Genomic DNA, 24976 nt, shown 5'->3' on the forward strand with positions numbered 1-24976 from the left:
TAAGTGTTCGGTTTTATAATGGAATAGTAAATCGACGGAGTTTTTGTAACGATCAATTATCGTTATTACTAATCGTTGATTAATTATGACATAATAAAAGCGAAATCGTTAATGATTAAGTAATTAAAGAAAATTACCAATTATAGTGAATCCAATTGGAGTTTTTGTGACGATTAATTATTAATACTAATCGTTAATTAGTTATGACATGATAAGCGAAATCGTTAATTAATTAAGGATCATTAATTATCATACTAAATCCAACGGAGTTTTTATGATGCCTAATTATTGTTAATACTAATCGTTAATTAGTTGACGTAATGAAAACGATATCGTTAATTAATCAAAATACCGTTGGATTTCGTTTTATCGTTACTAATTATTGATCATGATTTAGTTTTATCGTTAATAAACTAATTAACGATAAAACGAAATCCAACGGATTTTGCCGTTAATTAGTTAATTATCGGCCAGTTCAGTTTTATCGTTATTAGTTGATTAGTTAATTATCGATCATGATTTAGTTTTATCATTAATATAAACTAATTAACGATAAAACTAAATCAAACGGAATTTTGTAACGATTAATTTTCGTTTTTCTAATCGAAAATTTGTTGTGGCACTAAAAGCGAAACCGCTGATTTATCATCAATTAATTAATTTACTATAATTAGCGATTACACTAAACCCATTGCAACTTCAAGGCGAGTCCTATTAATTTCATGTACATTCGTCATTCTTTCATGTTTAATTTTATAATAAATAGTTTTTGTTGTCAACAAAAACACACAATAGATCCCCACGTGATAGCTCAATGATGCCAACTGCCCATGCAGGCAGACGCTCCCGCGAGCGGTGCACTATAACCACCACCAGCTAGAATCGCGTGGGATCATCTCGCCTTCTACAACTGCCGCGGTTTAAGCAATAAAGCGAGAAGCGGGAAGCGGTGCACTATGGACGTACCCTAAGACAGCAATTCGCGGATTGACTTTCGTTTGTTTTTCCGATGCTTATCTCTTTTTTTACATCAGGGTCTTCCATCACAAATACGTAGCGCATAAACAGAGCCAATTTCCAGACGTTAATGCTTATTTTACTAATGCGTCAAATTGACCCGTATCGGTAGAGATAGGTATACCACATAGAGAACTTAAAAATTAGAAGTCTTTCAAGAAGACGAATTTCGATATGTACTCTATCTTGTTAACTGAATAAAAGTCAGTGAAAGTGGCAGAAAAAAAATCTAAACGGTTTCTATAATTTCACTCGTGAAGTTCAAAATGGGTCAAAATGTCCCGGCCCGTCTCATAAAAAAAATCATAAAAATAGCCTTTTTGTGCATAAAAAATTACCATGGTCCGGTGATGATGATATATATTTAATTTTTTTTTAAAGAAAACGTCTAGTTATCTGGATTTCGATTATGTGGACCATCTTCGAATGATTTGTCGGCATTCAATTATGAAATTGACGGAAATGATCTAAAAAAAAACGCAACCTTATTTTGTGTGGGTGTGACAGCTCATTTTGACGTAGAAATAAACCGAACGATTCTTGAACTTTTAATCCCGTTTTTGGCTTAATTTAAATAGTGATGGAGAGTTAGAGATAATTGGATGCATTTGTGGTTTGTTTCTCCCAGGAAAGGATTTCGCTTTTTTTTTGTTACGATATTTTTTCATTATTTTACTAAGAATATATGGATGTTGTTGCTGGCAAGTTTTCCAGTGTTTTTCTAAGTTAGCCATCTGCATAAAACGTCATTTCTTCGAACTTTTTTCACTGTTTCCGAAGAGAACTATTTTTTTTCCCAAATGGGATCTCTAAAAAAGGGTCATAGAAAAATATACTGTGAGGTCGCTCGTTATACAAATTTTTCCACAAGATGCGAGATTCTGGGTTTGGAATTTTTTCCATCTGTATTGCTGTTCCTTGAGTTTACACATTCATTTACACTACATGATTTGGAAGCTCCTTTTTTAGTAGCATAGGGTTTTTTCCCTTATTTACGTCACTCCCTTTCAGCGTCTTTCGGTCGTTTTTGTAAAAATTTATCTTTCATATGTTGGTTTGAAAGTTTTTTTTTAACAGATTTATATTATATATATATACGTATATACTTAATATTACGTAAATTCAATTTTGTTCGCATCATGCGCTATTGGCTCGTGCTCAATGCCAACTTAGACCGGAGGAGGACTTGGATAATTAGAGCAGTATTTCCCAAAGTGGGCAATATCCCCCCCCCCCCCGGGGCGATGGCATGGTCCAGGGGAAGGCAGAAGCTACGGTATAACATAGGATCTTATGGTTAGCTTGAGATGGGGGCGATGGGAGAAAAATATTTGTGGAAATGGGCGATGGAGCAAAAAAATTTGGGAAACTCTGCATTAGAGGGTCGAAGACGTTTGTTTAGTTAGATTTTATGCATTGTTCGGCGTAAATTCGGGGCTCTCAAAATTATTCGGACCCTTAAGAAATGTCCCAAATGGAAATCATGTCTAGCTTGTGTGTTCTGAGCTGCGACCCTTGTCCGTTAATGCTTTCCATTTTTGTTTGGCCTTGCGAGTATGTCAAAAATAATTTGGTCCGTTAAAAAATTCTATCCAGCCGCACAAGCAATTTTAAAAATATTCCTTTTTTTTTTCAAATACGATATGATATACGTAAAGTTAGACGTCAATAAAACGAATCAATAATTATGCAGAAACGTTTATATCATTTAAAACTTGTTTTAATCGATTTCGTCTGTTTTTTCCCAATCTATATGGTCCGCAAAGCTCATATAATGTCCGTAAAAATATATTTGGTTGAATTTTAGCCCGCAAATCAAAAAGTTTGTGCATCTACGATTCATAGTTTGGCCTTTGCAATACAAATCCAAGCTCGCTTATCATGTACTTACAACTCATAATATGTAGCACCAATTGATAATATTCATAGAAAGTAGATAAGCCGCCTTGCGTACTGTAGTTAGGGCACCATACCTTCTATTAGATTGATCTGAGTTTGAATTTCAGAAGTATATCGAAATCTGTTTGTAGGTCCCAGTCAATAAGCTCTCATGTATGGAATGACCATGAAAGTTAAGTGATATTTTCACTTGTAATTTATTTAAAGTTGAGGTTCTCGATGTGGAGCAATTGGATTTTTTTAATAGGAGTAATCGGGATTTTCTAAAATTCATATTTGGTAAATAATTTTTCAGAATTGAAAAAAATTATTCTTATATTATAACATTCGCTAATTTGATGAAAAATTATTCGATTAATAAAAATTCCTATTCAAAGGAAAAATAATTTCAGGATTAATGAAAATTCCTATTCAAAAGGAAAATAATTTCAGGATTAATGAAAATTCATATTCAAAAGGAAAATAATTTCAGGATTAATGAAAATTCCTATTCAAAAGGAAAATAATTTCAGGATTAATGAAAAATATCAGAATAAATCAAATTGTCCAATAATCATAAGCTCCCTGTTTGACTCTGGTGTCCTGGACCCCTTTGGGCTTACCCGTTAAGATCGTTAAGATTCCACTGAGTGAATTGAGATACCACAGTATATGACTTGTTGGCCATTGAGCTTCATGAAAATTTTACGACATTTTGCCCGTGATGTCGGAAAATTGAAAACCAAAAAAATAGTCGTTTGGGCTTCCTTCAAGTGGATTTAAGGGTTCTCTCTCTCTCTCTCTTTTTCAATAATAGGTACAATATATGCTACGGAAAGGGAACCGTCGAGTTTCACAACGAAACGAAGCATAGTGCTGACTAGACTAGGTGGCTCGAAAGCATTCCATGCACATTCATTTGCCAGTGTGCGTTTTCCACAACATTCGACGTGGCCCCAAGAAAATTCTTGGTCGATTTGTAGAGAAAAAAAACTGGGAAAAGTAATTTTCTTATCGTTGAAATTAGCTAAAAACTTGGAGACCCTTATTTGTTCAGGAATCATAATTCTACTAAAAACAAAAACAATAAGCGCTACTGCACCAGGAAAAAGACAGCGATGTCAGGTCCCGCAATGCAATAACTTTTATAAAAAACAACGTTCGAAATCATCGATGGTCCGCTGGTCCGAGACCACTGATTAAACAATCGGACCACCGAAAAGAAAACTAACGGTCCGCGGGACCAGTAGCGGAAAATCCCTTCCCCACGGTGATACATTGATCGCGGAAGAATCTCCTGAGAGAATCACCAATCCTCAGTCGCTTTATTTTTGCTGAATATGTTATAAAATAAAAATAAAGGCGTGAACTCATTTGTGAAGGTATTTCGTTTTAATTATTTCATAATTAATGTTGCCGTTTGAATCTTCGCACACCATTCGGTATATCTTCTTAAAAGCAAATATCTTCTGCAGAATGTTTTCTCAAAGTTCTAATTGTTTTTTTATGGCTTTTTGTACAATATATTTAGGAAATGGTGGCATATTTTGAATAATATATTTAGGAACTTGAATTGTTGTTCAAAACAGATTTCGTTAACGGACAAGTCATGACATCTGCGTACCAGTCGATTCTCGTCTTCTTTTATTTCTTAATTCTACTGCTCAATAAATATTAATAATAATGATAATATTAATTGAATAGATTTTCAATGCGTAAAAAAAATCTGTATGCGGAAAATGGGTTTCTAATGTAGCGAAGGTATTGAAAACTGTAGAAAGTGTGATGTGCGAATACAATTGCAATTATAACGTTTGGAATGTAAATATTTTTTTTATCAGTTAAAAAATGCAACGAGGAACTTCTGCGTAGGTATTACTCTCTCCAAACCTGAGCCAAAACTGGCCGTTAATGAAATTAAGTCACTGTGGTCAGTTTTGGCTCAGGTTTTGAGAATTTTGAGAATTTTTTTCGATTGATTTGTGTTTATTGTATGTCAAAACAGCCTCTAAAACAGAAAAAAATATTTATTTAATTATAGTTAGGTACCCTTATGTAGGTTGCCCCAAGTGTTGACTTGAAAAAAGAATCATTGAAAATCATTAAAAACCATTGAAAAATGGTACGCATTATGTGTGCTTCTGCAGCAAAGAAGTTAAAAATAAAATTTATTTGAAAAACTGAGTTTTTTTATATTGTATTGCTTACCTACACTCATATCTACATGTAAACGTACGATAATCGAGATCTTATAGTGAAAATCAGCCTCCGTTCTTGTAGCAAATCCAAATGAGTATCTTTGAAAAAACGGGACAAATGTATGAATAAAATCGGAACAACGAAAATTGCAGGAATGTCCTGCAATACTAGACACAAGTGGTCCGTCAAATTGTTTCAAGCATTTTTTCCATCCTTGTTTTCAGAAAGGTTGAGGATACTGATTTAAAGGGTTTATCTTTTAATTTGATAGATCATTCCGAATAATTCGATGTCCGGATAACTGGTTGAAGGTTGTTACGGGATCTCCGACTTGCACTGTATGGATACGTTTTTCAGTGGCGTATCAGATTTTTTAATATTCTGTAATCTTCACGGAGATTTTTTTTTTTTTTTGTCTGTGGTAGAATTGGCTGTGTGAAGCTTTGCATGGGAGCGCGGCCATCGCCTTGTTTGCGGCGCAACCTGAAATAAGTTTTTCCTTTCTCTTCGCACGCTATTCAAGGCCCAAGCGCGGAAAGAGAAAGAAAGGAGCAGTTGCTAGGCGACAGACAGACCTGGCGAGACGCTTTTTCCATGCTTTACTTGCCTGCTGGACAACATTAGCAGCGGAGAAACTGAAACTTCATGGTGGGCCTCCTCCGCGTTGGCATGTTACGGCATCTTTTGCCGATTTCATTAACGTCAAGAGTGTGCAAGCAATGAAACTGTGTCAAACTTATGTGTGCTGTTATTTAGAAGTATCCACGCACTCCTCAACCGAAGAGGCGTACATCAGCTACTACGCCGCTACCGGGCCAGAAGCTTCTGAAGTTTGTTATTGGAATAGTCCCAGTAGCATGTACTTTAACGCTTCAAAGAGGTAAATGGAAATATATATTTTTATAATTTATAGGTGAATTTACTTGTATTTAAATGAGATAAATATTTCATCGGAATGTTAATTTCGTGTCTCATGGTGAAGAATTTACCGGAATTGTTCGAAAGTGTGTAGGTTTTATTAAGGACCGTAGCGTGCCTTGTCGAGGCAGACTTTTTCTTGAAGGCCCCTCCCCCCTTCAAAGGGTTATTATGCAAAATAGGCGTGTATTTTTTTTTTTTTTGTGGGGCCCAATTCGGCTCAGGGCGCTGGGGGAGTGCCCCGGTTTGCCCAGCCCAATTACGGGCCTGGTTTTATTGCTGATGGAATTCATAAAAGATTAGGAAAAATTAATAGTGACCTCGGGTATTGTATGAGCTGTTGAAATTTGTTTCCGACTTTTATAATTCGAAATACCTCTAAGGCCGGTATTACACTATAAAAGTTGGATAAAATCCCTTTTATAAAACTTGAAAAATCCAGCCAATGAAGCTCATAGGTTACATTCGAGCAAATGTAACCGATAATCGGGTTGGTTGAATTTTTCAAGTTTTACAAACGCGGACTTTTAGAATACTTTTATAGTGTAATACCGGCCTTGGGCCGGCGTTACACTATAGAAGTTTTAAAAAAGTTCTTTTACAAAACTTGAAAAACAACCAATAAGCGTCTCGGTTTCGTGAAAGCTAAATTAACAAGGTAAATTATCTTTATTTTCCGCCTGGCAGTCGAGTTAATAGGGAACTTGCTTCTCACTGTGCAGGTCTGGGTTCGAATTCCGGTTCGGGCATGGATGTCTAGTAACACTTACAAATTCCCTGGACGGATCATGCTGGTCCCTTGGGAATATGTGAAGATCGTCATGTTATTTAATAATTTTGTACTTTTGAGGTACTTTATCTGAAAAATTGATAAAATTAGACGTTCAAGATAAAAATATTACTTTTTTTTAGAAAAGTATTTCAAAGTGAACTATTCATGTCTTTAAATGTATAACCACTATAGACGTAAGTTCATACCGCAAAGCATTTTTCAAAACCTCAAAATACATAGGCTACATACTTCGTGTAATGGGAGGCTGACTGGCCTGTACTCGGAATCGACCTTTTTTTCTTTTAAATTTCTCGATCTAACTTTACTAAAAAATCAATTTACCAAGTAGAAACGCGGGGCTTTATCTAGGACGCGAAAGCCTTAAATATCATTCTCATTTTATCTCTTTTCTAGAAAAATTGAGAACGAGAAAGAGTAAGCAATTATCTTAATTTCATTCACCGATGCTCATCTAGAAAACGAATTACCCAATAACAGAAATAAATAAACGCAAAATAACTTAGTGTACCGTAACCTTATGTACATTTTATTGTTAGTGATTGCATAATTTCTGGAAGAAGTGAAGTGGAGTTAACGTGTTTTGAAGTCCTTCCGCCAGAGACATGAATGTGCAAATTTTCACTTTTTGGTTTATCAGCTCATTGGAACACTTATTTTGCTATCTAAGTTTGGCCAAGAAACGCGAATGCGTATCCCCTATTAAACCATATTTTGCAAACAATTTTAGGAAAACAACTTCCATAGAGTAGCCATGGGTAGAGTAAACATTCAAATGTAGTTTTCCAAGTTCTTGAAATTTGCTCGTTCATGTTTCTGGCATGAGGGGGGCGGGCAAAGTTATATTTCGAAGCATGTGGCATTCTTGCCAATCCGGCATTTGTTCGTAGTCTTTCTTCTTCGGAAACTTCTTACTAACAAGTATATGAGCCGTTGAGTGCAAGACTGGTGCAAGTCACATTTTTCGTGCAATCCTGACTAACGCCATATGCGGGTAGCTTTACCTTCAATCTGTTTTGTGCACAAGTGGTTTGACTCTAGTTCAACTGGTTATATCGCCATATCGCAGCAAAATTTTATTAGTTGAAAATGAAATAGCGAAAACGTTTTGTGCGAAAGTGGTGTAAGTCTCCGCTTGGTAATCACAAGGGGAGGAATGAATGAGGCTCGAGTTGGTCTCGGATAAGGCTTTGATGTACGCGTGGGATGAGACAATTACTTCAATGGGGTCCCAAGAAATAGCTTCTTGTCTCATAGAGCACCTTGAACTAGACGCAGCAGCAAAAAAACTCCTAGTAGCGTTCAGTGACAGTTGCATGGGGCAAAATTATAATTTCAAATTAGCTCTAACATGGATGAAGATTGTCATGGACCCAAATAATACTATTACGGTAACTGATCTTAAAAAATATTTTGTATCAGGCCACAGTTTTATGAGGAACGATTCAGACTTTGGATACATTGAAACTGCCGCCAGAAATATAGAGTGCATTACGTGCCTCCGGGCTTTTGCAAAACTATCCGCTCCTCCCCGAAGAATAGGTTCCATGTGCAAGTAATATTCTAGCAAGACTTTAAATCAACAGCACAATTGAAAAAGGCTGTTATAAGAAAAAAAGTGAGTGAAGAAGGTACGCCAGTGCAGTAGCTCAAGATGAGTTGGGTGCAATTCATAAAGGACAGCTCACATGTTATGTACTATAAACATACGCTGAACGATCTAGAGCAGTTTCACACACACCGACTGCCATCTGCAAAAGGATCTGCACAATCTTTTGCACAAATCAAGCAACGACCATTGTACACCGCAACAAGGCACGTTATCGGAGTAAAAAAAAAAACATGATGGGAGTGCTTTTTATAAAAACCCCGCCGTCCATTACCCCTTCATTATTGCTCTAGAAACTTCCAGAAAAATGGATGAGAGACATTTACTAAGACCGCTTGACTATGATGATGACTCAAGAGTGAAGAAAGTCCATTCGCAGAAATAGCCCCCAGACCTTCCCTAATGAAGGAATGATTGAAGACTTTTCCTCTTTATGATGCTGATTTGAAAAATCAATTTATATAATGAAACGCTTTAAAAAACTAACTATTGTAGCCTTATTACTTTATGATTTTACTAGCTGTTACCCGCGGTTTCGCTCGTGTGTATTTGATACTCTGAAAATTGCTCACCGATGATTTCCCGATATTGAACCCCTCGTGACCCTCTTGAAGGTTGAATTTCCAGAAATCACGTCTAAGGGTGGTGAATATCCCATGGATTATAAAATATAATACTGACCAAATTTCATATTTATAGCTTCAGCTGTTCTCCATATAGCCTTTAAATCCCCTTAGACCCACTAGGGGTTGAATTTTGAAAAATGATTTCTTAGTGAGTCTTTACGAAATAAAACTGACAAAATTTCATATTTATAGCTTCAGCAGTTTTGGCCATGGGCGGAGATACGGAGGGGGGGGGGGGGTCGACTGATCTAATGTATAAATGTATATATGAATTGACATCATCATCATGGACGGCGGCAGCAATCAACTAATAGCTCGTGAATGCCATAGCCCACCAGATGGCCACATGCATATAGAAATGTCCTCTCCACTTGTTAATACGAGGTACAAAATTCATTGAAAGACTGGTTATTTGTGGAGGTGTGTGTGTGAAGTTAAAAAAAAAAAGGAAGAAAATATTTTCTTAACGTGTTCAATATTGAGTTGACTGAAAAAAAATAGTATTTCTTTCAATTTTTCTCAAAATTTACAGAACTTCTCATAAAGGAGTAATCATCTCGAAAGCACATTTTTCGACTTAAACCACTCTTGCACTCAACGGCTCATATGTTGATACCAGTTTAAGATATTTTTCCCCCATACTGTTCACGTGCAACACTTCGGGGTAAAATGAAAAAGTCAAGGACTTGCACATTATGAAAAAGAAACATTTTCTACCAAACCGATCAATTTCAGATTTAATCAAAACATCTTTCACGATTGCGATAAAGTGAAGTGTTTCTGACCAGTTTCAGATGTAAAACCTGAAATTCAGGTTTTTTTTAACCAATTCGTAACGGCGTCGACTTGTAGAATCGATAACCAGCCCCACCACTACGTTGTAGTGCAGACAGATTTTCTGATTCTGACAGTTTCTGCTCTACGAATTGCTTGAAAAACCTGGAGAAGCCTGAATTTCAGGTTTTTAACCCCATTATTTTCAGTGAGCAGACTGTCGGAATCGGAAAATCTTCCTGCACTATGTTTGTACCCTTATGCTACCAGTACTAGTGTTATCAAAATAGGCGCTAGAACCTGGGGGTTCAAGGTACTTGAGGCCTCTCAATAATTCATGAATATACAATGCAAAGTACCCCTCTACGTACGCCCTTGATTCATTGTAGGAAGATTTGTGCTTGTCTAGTTTTGTTATATCCCCCAATGTTTGGACCGTGGAGTTTCACGTGTGAAGTATGTATGTATGTATATATATATGCATATGCGGGAGCAACGCAGGACAGTCCTATTTCCTGTCGGCACTTCTAATAATTCGATCGCTTGTAAAAGATGGGTGTCATCGATAATATGCTTTAAATAAATTTTGTACAAAAAGCGGCGGATGTTATCCTTCATGTCTTAATTGTTGTGTTTGAGTCTTACAGATCAAAATTAAGATGGTTGAGGGTTGAAAACACAATTGTTGTTGAGGTTAAAATTTCAAGCATGGTACAGTCATTTTACGGCAGTTTCTTTTCATTCTCGGATATCGTTTTTGTACGGCAGTGAACCTTCCAGATGAGAGCAGACGGTGTCTCGCTGTATGGTCTATTGATTCGAAAAGAGAACAAAAAAGCAAAGAAATTTCATGCCAATTGTTTTTAAGAGACCGGATGAAACAGTTTCACTACTCTCGTTTTAGATTCCTGTATTTCTTCGAAAACGCGTTTCCATGCGTCACATCTTTCTTGGTGTATCTTGTTTTGCGTCGTAGATAAAAAGGAATTATTTTACTTCAAAAGATTTTTCCATTATGAAAACCGAGTTTATTAAATTTAATATTATTTTGATTTTTTTTTTTTTTTGCTTTATTTGATGTAAAGTCGCTGTTGGTCACTCCTGAAAGCGTTGAATTCGTTGCCTCTTAATGGGCTTAACTATCATCTTTACAATTTTATTACACATTAATGTTTAAATTTTCATTTTTTGGTACACAATGTTACAGTAGATCTGATAAATCGGTTATAATGCATAGTAGCCGAATTTATCACGTTTACCGTACGTAACACATGTATTTTTTATTACGACTTATTAAATTGAACATGAAGTTACCTTACATACTCGTGTATAAGCCGACCCCATAAATCAGCAATGAAAGTTGATTTTCTACCTTTAAAAGGCAGGTGCGGATTCAGGGCGAAGTGTCGCGAGGGGCGACTTATTCTATAAGTTGTTCTTGAATCCCGTATTTTACGGGACAGGCCAATTTTTATGTTATTATTTTGCTCTTGAGAGGGGCGATCGCCTCCTCGGGATTCACGCCTGCTTTAAAAAGGTCTTTCCACACAGAGCAGGCAGCCTCACAACGTGGAAATTACAATAATAAAATATTCAGGAGTCTGTCACTTCCAATTCGATATATGTATACAGGTATTGGTGTACGCAAGGGAGGTTCTAACCCCCCCTCAAGCCGAGATTATAGTGTTATTTTGCAGGAAAAAACGTAACCCCCCCCCCCTTGAGAAAATTCTGCGTACGCCTATGTATACAGGGTGTATAGGTAACAGCACGCGTGACATTTTACTGGTGAACCGTTGATCCTGAAGGCATACTTCCAATTATAAAAGTATCCAAATAACTTGTAATGAAATATGTCATTCATGTTCGTGGAATTTTTTTGTAGGCATCAGGAGAGACAGGACAGCTACTATTTAATTGCTCAAAAAGCACAGGGTGTCCGTCTAAAAAGTTAACATTTTTATTTTATTAACTGCATGACCTCTAGCAACATGAATAACATATCTAAGTTCTACACGTTATTTGGATACTTTTTCTAATTGGAAGTATGCCTCTAACATCAACGGTTTGCCATTAAAATGTAGCGCGTGCTGTTACCACGCATTGTACATATATATGGCAGCGCATCTCAAGCGTACCTACATATAAAACTTTCCCGCATGTACCAATTCGTTCGAAGTTTCTTAGGAGTTTCATGTACGGCTTAGTAGTAGCATTAGCAGCCAGAAACGTATACGGTGAATTTTGCAGTACTTGTTTATTGAATTACTGTTTCGCAATTCTAGAGTGCAGCGCAAAATCGTGTTAACTCTTAGAGAATTAATTTTCGTCGATGAAACTTCTGAATTGTCTACAATATTTCAATGTTATAGTGCTCAGTTCCTTAATACAGATTTTAGACCCTCCAGAAGAGGATTTGCCCAACAGGCTTCAGTTCATCTGCTTCGTCAGTTCTGCGACAAATTTTACATTCGTATCGACACTAACTATTCTGAACTTTCTTTGATCTCTTAAACTTTGCCTGTTCTGCATTTTTATACAGGGTAGTCCAGAAGTCCTGACCTGTTTTGAAAAAAAATATCCAAAATAAGCTGTTAAAAAGATAGTTTAAAGAACTTAATAAACAGAGGGTTACAAAGTTGTTTTTTTTAGTACAAAAATTTCTACATGCGCACGCACACAGCTTCATTGATGCGAGGATGTCAAGCCTTTATAGCATTGTCGTGTTATTTGTAACGGGTGTTACAGAAGAATTTAAGTAAAATAAATGGAAGTAAAAAGTTTTTTTTCCAAATTTTATTTCTGTTGAGAGCTGTTGCCACTAAACTTTTAAATTGAATTTATGGACTTTTTATTTTTTCATATCTGTACGTGCATTAAATTCTGGGTGGTCCAGACGTCTGAACCTGTTTTGAAAAAATACAAAAAAAGCTGTTAAGGATAAGAGACAAACGGCATGAAGCATTTGAGAGAATCATTTTAATAATCATCCATCCATTTTACTTCCATCCTTTTTAACATCCGTGTTACAAATAAAATGGCAAGAAATGCTATGTAGGCTTGACATCCTCCACTTTTATGGAAGGTGCACATATAGAAATTTTGTAATAAATAAAAAACGTTGAAACCTTCTCTTTTTTTAAGTTCTTTAAACGGGTTGTTCTTATTTTAAATATTTTTTTCAAATCAAGTCAGGACTTCTGGACCACCCTGTATATCGGTGTAGATTGCATAATTCCGCGGGATTTTTTTCCGTTAGAAACTTTTTCCCTGAAGGTAGTATGGGGATTCGAATGCCTGGCTCGTTGTTCTGTGAGAAGGGGATTTTGATCATCACTTAGGCCGGGTTCACACTTGGACCCAGGGCTCGAACTAGGGGGGGGGGGGCAGCAGTTTTAGGTGAGAACAAAGAATACCGTTGTAAAATTATCGAATTTTAAAATTAGGGGGGGGGGGTGACAAGTCCTAGTTACTGAGCACTGCTTGGACCGATACAACCCTGACATGGGCACGGATTGGTTACAAATCTGAATTTCAGGTTTTTCAACCAATCTGTGTCGATATCGTGGATCGCATCGTTGTAGTGTTGGTCCAGTGTGAACCTGGCCTTACTGAATACCACTCATCTTATTAAAAGAAAGCCTTTCTTCTGAGACAACGATATCGTTACATTATCTACCGAGGTATGAACCGAACTTGTGCGTATATTATCTACAAGTGATGTGGAAGAGGTGGTCACACCCTTTTAAAACGTGTATGTTCAGCTAAAAACAAATTTGGAGTATAGGTTAGCTTAGTATATCCCTGCCAGAGATTATAAAAATTGTTTAAGAATTTTTCATGGCTTGAATAACCTGCTTAACAAAATTTTTGTTGAAATTCTACAAAAGAACAATCCAAGTTCTGTGCAGTATCAGGCTACTCTAAATAATATTTGATAGTTGTTTTAAAATGACTAAATTTAAATGTTTCTATTTTAAGCCTTATTTTGATCCTTTGTTTTTTGTACAAAGGCTTCACTTTTTGCTATTGATAAGGTTTGTGGATTGTAAGGATGCAAAGAAAACTCAGTCGAGCAAGGGATGAATTCGATTATTTCGGTCATCTAGTGGATCACTGAAGCAGCGTGTTATTTAATGACGGAAGAAAGCATTTACTCTGGTCATCGACGCAGGGCCACCGCGTAGGGGAAAATATAAGGTTCGCAGAAAATGATAAAACATACCTTGTGATATCGAGGTTATTGATCGATATTTGCTTGGAAATTCTCATCTTGTGATACATATTTCATACTTTTTTCTTTTTAACATGTCTATCTATTCTTGGTACTTGGAGCGTAGAATGTTTCGCTTGTTAATTTTCGAACAAATTTTTCTATTTTTGTCTTAATTGAAGGAATTTGATTTTTTTCTTTCAAATATCTGATCATCAGCAAAACGATTTCTTTGGAAAAATCAATTCTAACTCAGTATTTTGAAATACATTAATCTTGATCTACAAATTCGTAAAACAAAAGACTGCACGTATTATCAAATTTATGAATTGTTAACAAGTATTTTGGAATTTTTTCAATGACGTAAGTTTTATGAAAAAGTCAAGTGAATCAAATAAAATGAGTAGATGAACTGTGTGTATGATTCTCCGGAATCCTCAACTGATTTAACTAGCATTTGACATTTAAACGTGAATAGTGTACTGTGTAGTAAAAATCTTTGGGAAGAGCTATAACATGAGTAAGTGTTGCTTCGATAGCCGGCTTGATATTTTGCGCCTGGCAGCCGAGTGGTACGCGCTAAAGCGCTACAACTGGACTCAGTATATTTGTGCTCGCATCTCGACTTTAAATTGTAGGCCCAGTTTTAATTAGTTCTCCCAATTACATAAAATTACTTTATGATAATAAATTACTGATAAATTATTTCACTTCCGTTCCAGTGAGTTCACGACCAAATCTTGTAAGTTGGTAGAAAAAAGTTCAAGGACAAGACAAAATCCGCAATATCTTGTAGAAAAATTTGTGGATGTGAATGTATGAAAATTTTTGAGTGATAATTACAAACAGAACTAAATATTTTTCAGTAAAAATTATTTTGGTGAGTACTACACTGCTCCAAAAAAAAGTGGTATTCTGGAAAAACTTTATGCGCAAAATATTATATGGGAAATATATAAGTGCACTTTATATATATATATATATATTAATATTATAATTTGATAAAAATAATCATAATTCATTAATAATTGACTGATCTTAAATATTATGTTTTAAATATCAATTCTTTTGTGTTCTTTAAGACGTGTAATATGGGACTAGTCGAAGGGATTTAGGGGGTCTTGCCCCAACTGTGAACGCTGCGAGACGACGGCACGGAGCTAGCGTGATGGTAAGGAGCGGCCACAGCTCTCACTATAGTAATTATCATTGTATTGATTTACGCAAGAACCCGCCACCACATCGCGACAGCGTGAGCAGCGAGCCGTCGTGACAAACAATAGCGAAATCGTAATTGACAATTAATTAACGATTTCGCTTTTATTGGGCCTTAAATAATTAACAATCAGTAATAACTATAATTAATCATTGCAAAAACTCAGTTGGATTTAGTATTCCAACATAAAACAGATACTTGGTGGAAAGTATCCGTTTTAGAGTGGGGAGTAATTAATAAAAGTGATAATATTTTTTCTTATGTGCATCATATTTCTTTCATGTTCCATAAATTTAATTATAACGAATTAATTTTTTTTTCGTGCAATATATTTGTTGAGTACAAATTGTTTTTATCAAAATGGATATGGTCCAAACTGAAGCGCGCTTAATTTCATCCCAAATTATATTAATCATGAAAGACACTGTTTTTCTATATAGTACTAGCTGTTACCCGCGGCTTCGCTCGCGTGAATTTGGTAATCCGAAAATTCTTCTTGAGACTCCTTTAAGGAGTGAATTTCTCAAAATTCACTCTTATCAGTAACTTTAGGGAATTTCTCAAAATTCACTCCCTAAAGTTACTGACTATTCTTAGTTAGTCTTTGCATTGTAAAATACAACTACTGACCAAATTTAATATTTATAGCTTCAGTGGTTTCGGCTCGGCGATTTTGCCTAATATAGCCTTTGAACCCACCCCCTTATGACCCCTTTGGGGGGGGGGGTCGAATTTTGAAAAACCCTTCTTAGTGAGTCTTTACGTCATGAAGTAAAACTACCGACCAAATTTCATAAATATCGCTCCAACGGTTTCGGCTCGGCAATGATTTCTCTGTATAACCTTTGAACCCCCTTAGTGGTCCAATTTCGAAAAACCCTTCCTTAGTGAGAGCTATGAGTCTTCATAAAATAAAACTACTGACCGAATTTCATATTCATAACTCCAGTGGTTTCGGCTCGATGATGAATCAGTCAGTCAAAAAAGGACATATATACACTGCTGGCCACCCAAATTGCAACACCAAGAAAGACAAGAGATATCGCAACAATATTTATTTTGTAGATAACATGTTGACCAAGCATCAAATGATTAAATTTATAGACTTCTGTGAAGTGTGGTTCCTGCCAAAATCAGTAGCCAGAGTAGCCGCCATTGTTGGAGATCACCGCTGCCACACGCCTCGGCATTGATTCAAAGAGACTTTGGATGTGTTCTTGGGGTACAGCAGACCAAGCAGCTTCCACGCGTTGCCAAAGTTGATCTGGTGCGGCAGCTGGGGATGTAATCTGGGTCAATCGTTGAGCAACCATGGACCACATGTTTTCTATCGGCGAAAGATCCGGAGAGCGAGCTGGCCAGGGAAGCAATTCAATCTGGCGATTGACGAAGAACCTTTGGACAATGCGTGCCACGTGTGGTCGCGCATTATCCTGTTGAAATATGGCTGTGGGCAAGCCCTGAAGGTAAGGAAGGACAACTGGCTCCAACACCTCGGAGATGTAGCGCTGGCTTTTTAAAGTACCGGCAATGCGTACTAGAGGAGTGCGAGAGTGATATCCAATACCGCCCCATACCATAATACCCGGTGCAGGACCAGTGTGGCGGTGCATAACGCAGCTGTTCAGCATCCTCTCTCCACGGTGTCTCCAGACTCGAATCCGACCATCGTGGTGTTGCAGACAGAAGCGTGACTCGTCAGTAAAGACAATTTCATTCCATTGTGCCGTCCATATCCTTCTTTCATCGCACCATTGGCGGCGGAGACGTCTGTGGTTCTGCGTCAAGGGTAGACGAAGCAATGGACGTCTTGCGGACAGACCACTCTGCTGTAAACGGCGTCGAATGGTACGCGCAGACACTGGATGATGCGGTACAGACTGAATGTGCTGTGCTATGGTTCGTGATGTGGCTGAGCGATCCGTCACTGCCATACGCACAATACGCCTGTCATCACGTGAAGTGGTGCACTGAGGTGGATGCGATCGAACACGTCGGTCCGTCGTACCCTCCTGCATCCAACGATCACATATCCGCATTACAGTTGTTTGGTTTCGTCCAACACGACTACCGATTTCCCTGAAAGATAATCCACAATCTCGGTAGGCCACTATCCTTCCTCTGTCGAACTCGGATACTTGATCAAAAGATGATCGCTGTTTTCTACGAGCATAATTGATCGTTTTTTTGAAAAAACCACAAGAAAAACACAATTGCCGTACTTCAAATCGTCGAAATCTCCAAGCCTTAAATAGCGCTTTGAAGTGGCGCCACAGGCGCGCGTGATGTGCGTCTGCGCTGAAATTCTAATCATTTGCATATCTCACCTCCGCTAATGCATGTTGTAAATTTCATATTATTTGCATGCTTCCTTCAGGGTGTTGCATTTACGGTGGCCAGCAGTGTATATATAGATAATCCCTAATCACTCGGGATACCATTCATAAACGGAGATAGACTTGAAGGTGGGGGAGGGGAAGTCACGATGATTCTGTCATCATACGCATATACTGTATTAGGGGAAGCATTGCTCTCCCCATAATTCCCCCTTCCTCCACCATGACGTCACTGCTAAGCCATTAGTAAGTTGTTGTGGAACCTTCTTCCAAGCTTGTTTGATGACTGCGTCAGATAGTGTTTGTTTTTGTACCGAGTACCATTTCTGTGCACTTCGCTATACAGGGTGTCCTGCTCAACAGGCGTTCGAAAATTACCCTGTACCGGTTTTGAGAGTGAAAATGCAGTGTGTAACAAAAAATTCTAAATTTTTTTACGGTCCCCATGTGCTCTAACTTCCAATTGGAAAGTTGTTGCCCTGTCTCTCCTGATACCAACAAAAAAAATCCCATGTTCTTTCAAGTATTTTGCTAAAAACTTCTGCATTTAACACTGTTCTTTCTCAAATTTCCTGTTTTTCGCATTCGAATATCTGTGAATGTGTGGGGGGTTTTTTTTTGTTGGAATCAGGAAAGACAGGGCAACAACTTTCTAACTGGGCGTTAGAGGACCGTATAAAAATTAAGATTTTTTTATTTTGTCACGGCATTTTCACTCTCAAAACTGGTACAGGGTAATTTTTGAACGCCTGTTGAGCATTTTTTAAATTGGAATCATACCTCTACGATGGACGATTGATGAGATAAAGGCCATGCTAGCACTTACAGGGGACATTGTATATACAGTAAAGTACAGTGTACGGCATATACTATACATAAGCGCATGCATATATTTTTGACGTGCTAGAAAACCTATCTGCTGATGAGAGAGGGGAAAACGCAACAACGAAATGTGAGGCTGTGTTCAATTGCATGGAATAATTCTGTCTTCGTCAGGGTTGCAATATCTCGCAAGTTTTGTGCCTGAACGAAACAGTTTTACCATTTCAGTTGAAAATCACTCGCATAGGAAGTGTTAACCTTTTCTATGGTTCATTCCCAAAAAAGTATTGAAAATTATTTTTTTTTGCAAGTATAAAATTAAAAGGATGCTTTTAGCATATTCTTAATTGAAACAATACATCAACATAGCAATTTGATTAATGAGAGAGTATTTTTTTTATTATTTACACACAATGGCCACTTGAAAGTAAAATATACAGTTTTTCTTCATTTTACTACTACTAAACCAGACATGCACCTCGTCCATATTCCTTTGCGGAACTTCTAACGAATTGGTACATGTTGGAATGTGTGTGCGTGTAGTGAACCTTCCGTGAAGTTTATGTGTAATGCTTGTTATGTGTATTGCTGCCATCTGCAATCAATTTTTTAAAACTGAGATTTTTTCTGAACTCATAGTGAATGAAGTGTAAAGAATGAATAATTATACCGCTGTAGGCCTGTTGCTCTCAGCGGCGAGACTTTTTAACTGAGAGATCGACTCGCATTCGCGCCTCGAAGTTGGGAACGCAGAAAACCACCTTCAACCGACCACCACTGCGGCGACACTGGGGTTTGAACCCGTATCCTCGCGATGTGAGTCCGTCACTATGACCACTCGACCACCACAGCGGCTATTTTACTGTTATCTAAAAACTGATAAAACCTTGCTTAGCAAAGTTGAACAGTTGTTACCTTGAATTTTATTTCCAACTAGCTATAATATCCGGCGCTGCCCGGGTTAACTTAAATTACTGGGAGGATTGAAAAAGTGTCAAACCATTATAAAGGCATGTACATGTCTGAAATGCATTGCTAGGGAACCACGGTGACCAAAGTAAACATTCCGAAAGCGATTGTTTAGTCCTAAAAACCATTGTTGCCCGACAATTTTTTTGCCCATTTCGAGCATTCGCCCAGCTCTGACAAACTTTTGAAGTAGCTTATCGTTCAATCCGGGTTAGGTTTGGTATATGTGCAAAATTTGGCGATGATCGGTCTAAAATTATAGATTTGTATACAGAACACACACACAGAAAATCAATTTTATATATATACTAGCTATAATACCCGGCGCTGCCCGGGTTTTCTTCAATGAGGCTTTTTTGGGTCACGTGATATCTCCCTCTCTTTTTCTTGAGGGACATACAAACCGTGTCCAAGTTAACCAATATGGCGACCTGCGCGATTCATGAAATAAACAAATCTAGATTTACACAGAAACGTAGAAATGAATATATATTTTTCTTCTTTTAAGGGGCGCTAGGTATTTCGATCCCCCCCCCCTGAACTTCAAGTTATCCATCTGTCTGTTCCAGCTTCCAAAAATCCTTAGTTAAAGCTGTGGAATTTTTTCGATGCACTTTTCACGGGCTCATAACTAATTTTAAAATATCCTAACCCATATGAATTTATGCAAATAAATATCAAAAGAGACAATATGGAGACATTAATTTTCATACTTGAGAAGATATAAATGAAATCAATGATATTGCTCGAATATCCAACTCAAAAGTATAGGTTTGGTTAATTACTTCATATTTAATCTCCTGGGCTTCGTATATCTCTAAGCGAACTGAATATTTCAAAAATCGAGACTTCAATACAATTTTTAAAATTATTGATGGGGCGGAAAATCCCACTAATTTCCGCATTTCTACAGTAAAATCGACAATTTTAGCACTGATTTCTATGAGGATCACCCTTTTCCTGACTCTCAAAGCGATGCTGATGATGATTATGACGTCTATTCAAAAAGCCTCATTACTGAGAGTATATTGAAAATGTGGCAAACCATTATAAAGGCATAAACTATCATACATATACTAACAGGATTAAAGAAGTGCCAAACCGTTGTAAAGGCATATACACGTCTGAAACGCATTGCTAGGGAACCACGGTAACCAAAGTAAACGTTCGGAAAGTGATTGTTGAGGCCCAAAAACCATTGTTGCCGGACAGTTTTTTGCCCATTTGGGGCATTTGCCCTGGGCTGACGAAATTTTAAAGTAGCCTATCGTTCAAGTCTGGGGGTCTATTACGCTCACGTCGTTATACAGCGAGGTCGTTAGTGACGTCACGCCCTTAACGCAAATTCTCAACGAGCCTCATAACGCAAATCTCAGCGACCATCGTCAAAAACTTGATTTTTCTCAGCAACCAGCGGTATGTCGTTATCTATTTTACGAAAAACTCCCTGGTCCGAGAGTTGCGTTAGCTCCGAAAGGGATGGACCAATCGGATAATTTTCTCCGCTGCTGATAATCATCATCACTATCAACGAGTGCTGCAGCACGTGCGTTATTATTATTTTATTTATTTGTACGCGTTAGTGTGTGTTGGTTGTCCCTAATTTTCTAAGCTGCATTTTTTTTAATTCATCCGGATTTTTTTTATTTTCATCAAATATTTGAGAAAAAGGTAGGCTATGCACGCACATGATACTGGCGCGGGGAAATTTTCTAAATTATTACGTTTAAAAAATGATTTTCTATTGAAGTTCAATGATGTTATGAATTTCCAAAACGACTATCAAAAATATATCTTACCATGTTTTTAACACATTTATCTACCGTCTTGATATTAAGTCAAAATCAAGAACAAGTAACCTTTTATTTACATCATTAATTAGAAAATTGGTTTTCTTGTTTCACACATGAAAATGAAGTACCACCAAATTTACACTGTTGTTGACATCTTTTTTATACTCCGATCAGAAAATGCACTCAAGGATTAGAAAAAATTTATTTGTTGATTAATAAAATTTACTTTGATTTTTTATAGTGTACAGAGTATAGTGTGTGTGTAATGGTGTTTACTGCATTACGCTTCTGTGTACTGCACAGAAAGTAGCAACACTTAATTCATATTACAAAATATCAATGTTATTAAACGAATTAAGAAGGGGAAAATCTGGAGACGTTTAAATATATATTGACGTCGATTTTGAACGAGATGTAAAAAAAATATTGAGCAAATTTCAAAATGTCTTGAAAACATCGCGATAGAGAGATTTACCAGTTAAATAATATTCTTATATTGAGATGAGTTTAAGATTAGAATAAAGACATTTCCATACAAGATTAAAAAAAATAATAACGTTGTGTAGAGTGATTTATCTTTGTACCGAGTATAATAATTTATAACGATTTACCACTATGAATAATTTTTTCCAATCAGTATGTGTACAGATAACATTTTAAACGATAATGCTGTCTCTAAATCATGTTACTAAATTAAGTAATGTAATTCAGAGAATTATTATTCATTATAATGAACAACTTGATAAATTAATAATGAATGAATAATTTCCAATTCTAACTAATTTGTCTCCGTTGCTCTCACCATCGAAAAATGTACGCGCGAGCGGCCATGTTTATTTCCGTAACGCGAACATAACGAGTGGTCTCCGGTTCTCGTTAGTTAACGTTTCACGTAGCGATGTCTATAGCGAAAATCGCTAGTAACGATGTGAGAAAAATCAACCTTTAGCGATGGTGACGTAAATCTATCCCACAATGCACCGCAAACCCCAAACACGTTTGAAACGCGGGCATAACGACATGAGCGTAATAGACCCCCTGGTCCCATTTGGTATATATGCAAAATTTGTCGACGATCGATCTAAAATTGTAGGTTTGTATAGAGAACACACACACACAGACAGACAGACAGAAAATCAATTTTATATATATAGATATATATATATAGACTAGCTATAATACCCAGCGCTGCCCGGGTTTTCTTTAATTACTGGGAGGATTCAAAAAATGACAAACCATTACAAAGGAATTAACTATTATACATAATACGGGCAGCATTAAAGAAGTGACAAACCATTGTAAAGGCATACGATTGTCTGAAACGCATTGTTAGGGAACCACGGTAACTAAAGTAAACATTCCGAAAGTGATTGTTGATGCCCAAAAACCATTGTTGCGCCCATTGTTTTCGCCCATTTCGGGCATTTGCCCTGTTCTGACGAACTTTTAAAGTAGCCTATCGTTCAAGTCGGGTCCCAGTTGGTATATATGCAAAATTTGTGTGTAGCCACGAATAGATCTAAAATTGTAGATTTGTATAGAGAACACACACACACAAAATCAATTTTATATATATAAACTGAATTTGGTGCGATTTTATAAATCTCTGAACATGTAAAATTTCAGCAGTTATCAAAAAATGACATCGACAGTAACTCAATAAGTCTCGACTAGTCTTTCTAGATAAAAAAAAAAGTATTGCAATTATGTAGCCGGGTTTTGTATTGAAATGACGCTGAAAGATGTGCTCTCTAAAATACCGAAAAAAAATTGCGAAAAGAAATCAGGCTACAATGGGTGTTTTGACTGTGTGTATTCAAATGTATACTTGACCGCACATATAGAGGGTTATTATATCGTGTAAGAGGTGTAATATCAATGATGAGACTCTTTATTAGCAGCTAAAAATGCCATGAGAGTTTTATATGTTTTTAACTACACACAATATTTAGAAGCTGTTTTCAATTAAATACAGGGTGATTATAAAAAAACTATCCCGACATATGGGCCCCTAACTATCATACCATTCACAGAAACTGAATGAAATTTTGGCATAAGGTATTTTGAAGTATGCGCTCAAGAATGATATGGAAAACAACAGTGTCACTCTAACAGTTACGGTTACAGTGAGAAAATTTCGAAAATATCAAATGGCAACACCAAGTTTTTTGTATTGGAATGCGATCTCCATACTGAAAAACACTAAATAGCGTTGGAATGGCACCTGTAGCACGAAAATCCCCGGAGCTAGGCAAGGAAAAAGTAAAAAGGACTTTGCCGTGCACCAGAGCATTAATGTTCGTTTCATTCGTCACACCGTTTTTTCGGCTGAGATCTCAGCCTGATTAGTCCTCCACAACGTCATGTGGAAAATTTGTGAAACACAATAAAATGCTTTATTTTATGCTGCTTCTCTGTCCTTATTGGTTGTCCTCACTTTTAGCCTATCTACCATATGTGCTATTTTATGAATATATATATATATATGTGCGATTTTATGAATATATATATATGCGATTTTATGAATATATATATATATATATCTGATTTATCCATCATCCGGTTTGATGATCTCGAACCAGATGATGGATTGGTGAATGATAGCTTTATTCTTCGTTTTTCATAGACAAAGGACTTTCCTCTGTTACTTTTTATCATTCTTTTCAGCTGTTGCCGGAAAGAGCTGTCAGCCCAAAAGTGGTCCACCTTGACTCGGGGTCATTTGTAGCCAGGTGCTGTGCTAAGCATTTTGATCGGTGTGATTAACAACCGAACGCCATAAAGGCTTGTTCTCTCGGCCGTTTACTTTCACGTTTCGTTTCCTTTTTAAGAATGAAAACTGGAAAATAAATAATGGCCTAAGATTTCAAGAGGGAGTCCTTAGATGGCAATTGAATTTAATTTTCTCTCTATTATAGCATATTGTACCTGTATGGTATATTGGCATTGCTGTAGCCCGTAATGAATCCCATTATTATTTTTATTTCCAATACTATAATGTACTGTAGAGGCTCGTGTGTGTGAAAAATCTTAGAATGAGGCAACACTTTTTCTATAGCAGAAAGCCCCCGCGCGAAGCTTTGACATCACTGAAGTCGCCCATTTCACCTGTAGTCATTGGATATAGCAGGTCGACGTATGCGAAATCTTCACCTTTTTTTTGCAGTATATCCAATGACAAGGTGAAATGGATGACCTCAGTGACGTCACGAGCTTCGCGGAGGCTTTCTGCTATAGAAGGTGTTGCCTAGGGCCTCGCCAGACACCAGCCCATGGGCCCGGTTTCACTATATGGGAGGGGGTTTGATCTGGACAAACGGGTATGTATGTTTTCTGCCGCATAGCATGTACTGATCCCAATTTCGAACACCATGTTTGTAGTTCTCAAAGTGTGTGTCGCGGTGAGCTGGAGATATTGATGAGTGCCTACTCAGTGCTTCGGTGTAGTTCTTTTCTAGACTATTATGTGGAACCGTGATGAACTATGACAAAGCGAAGGAAGCTGGCATTTTTAGCAAGTCATTTATTTGCCTTGTATCATTGTGAACCCTCAAACTGCTCCCTTCGTCTGTGAGCGATTGACCCGATATTGAAAGTCTCGAAAAATATAAAATTGCCAAAAAGGGACTTTTTGAAAAGTTATGTACTGCAACTCGCCTTAAGATAGTACGTTCTCAATATGTTTTAAACTATTTTTCCCCTTAAATAGCAAAAATGAAATCTATACGAAAAGAATACAAAACAAAAATGTAGTTTTTGTGCAGTTAAAGCGTTTATTTTGAAATTTATAATTAATTCCAGTCTTGTACATTGAGA

General features: G+C 37.0%; 1 protein-coding gene across 2 annotated transcripts in view; it reads left to right on the top strand.

Moving 5' to 3' along the window:
- Window positions 1-24976, top strand: part of LOC149085030 (focal adhesion kinase 1-like) — a 174747-nt gene that overhangs the window by 16853 nt on the left and 132918 nt on the right. Inside the window, exon 1 of one of the 2 annotated variants that reach the window (XM_089232791.1) lies at window positions 5703-5974. The exons of the other annotated variant lie outside the window; for it this stretch is intronic. Within the exon in view, the coding sequence (XP_089088917.1) occupies window positions 5814-5974 (161 nt within the window). The 5' untranslated portion in view covers window positions 5703-5813. Of the gene's footprint in view, window positions 1-5702; window positions 5975-24976 lie in introns of those variants that run through there. 2 annotated transcript variants of the gene reach the window in all.

Source organism: Pholcus phalangioides, unplaced genomic scaffold (genome assembly GCF_987345545.1).
Source record: "Pholcus phalangioides strain wild (caught in Gottingen) unplaced genomic scaffold, Ppha-v1.0 ptg000007l_1, whole genome shotgun sequence".
In the NCBI taxonomy this organism is placed as follows: domain Eukaryota; kingdom Metazoa; phylum Arthropoda; class Arachnida; order Araneae; family Pholcidae; genus Pholcus; species Pholcus phalangioides.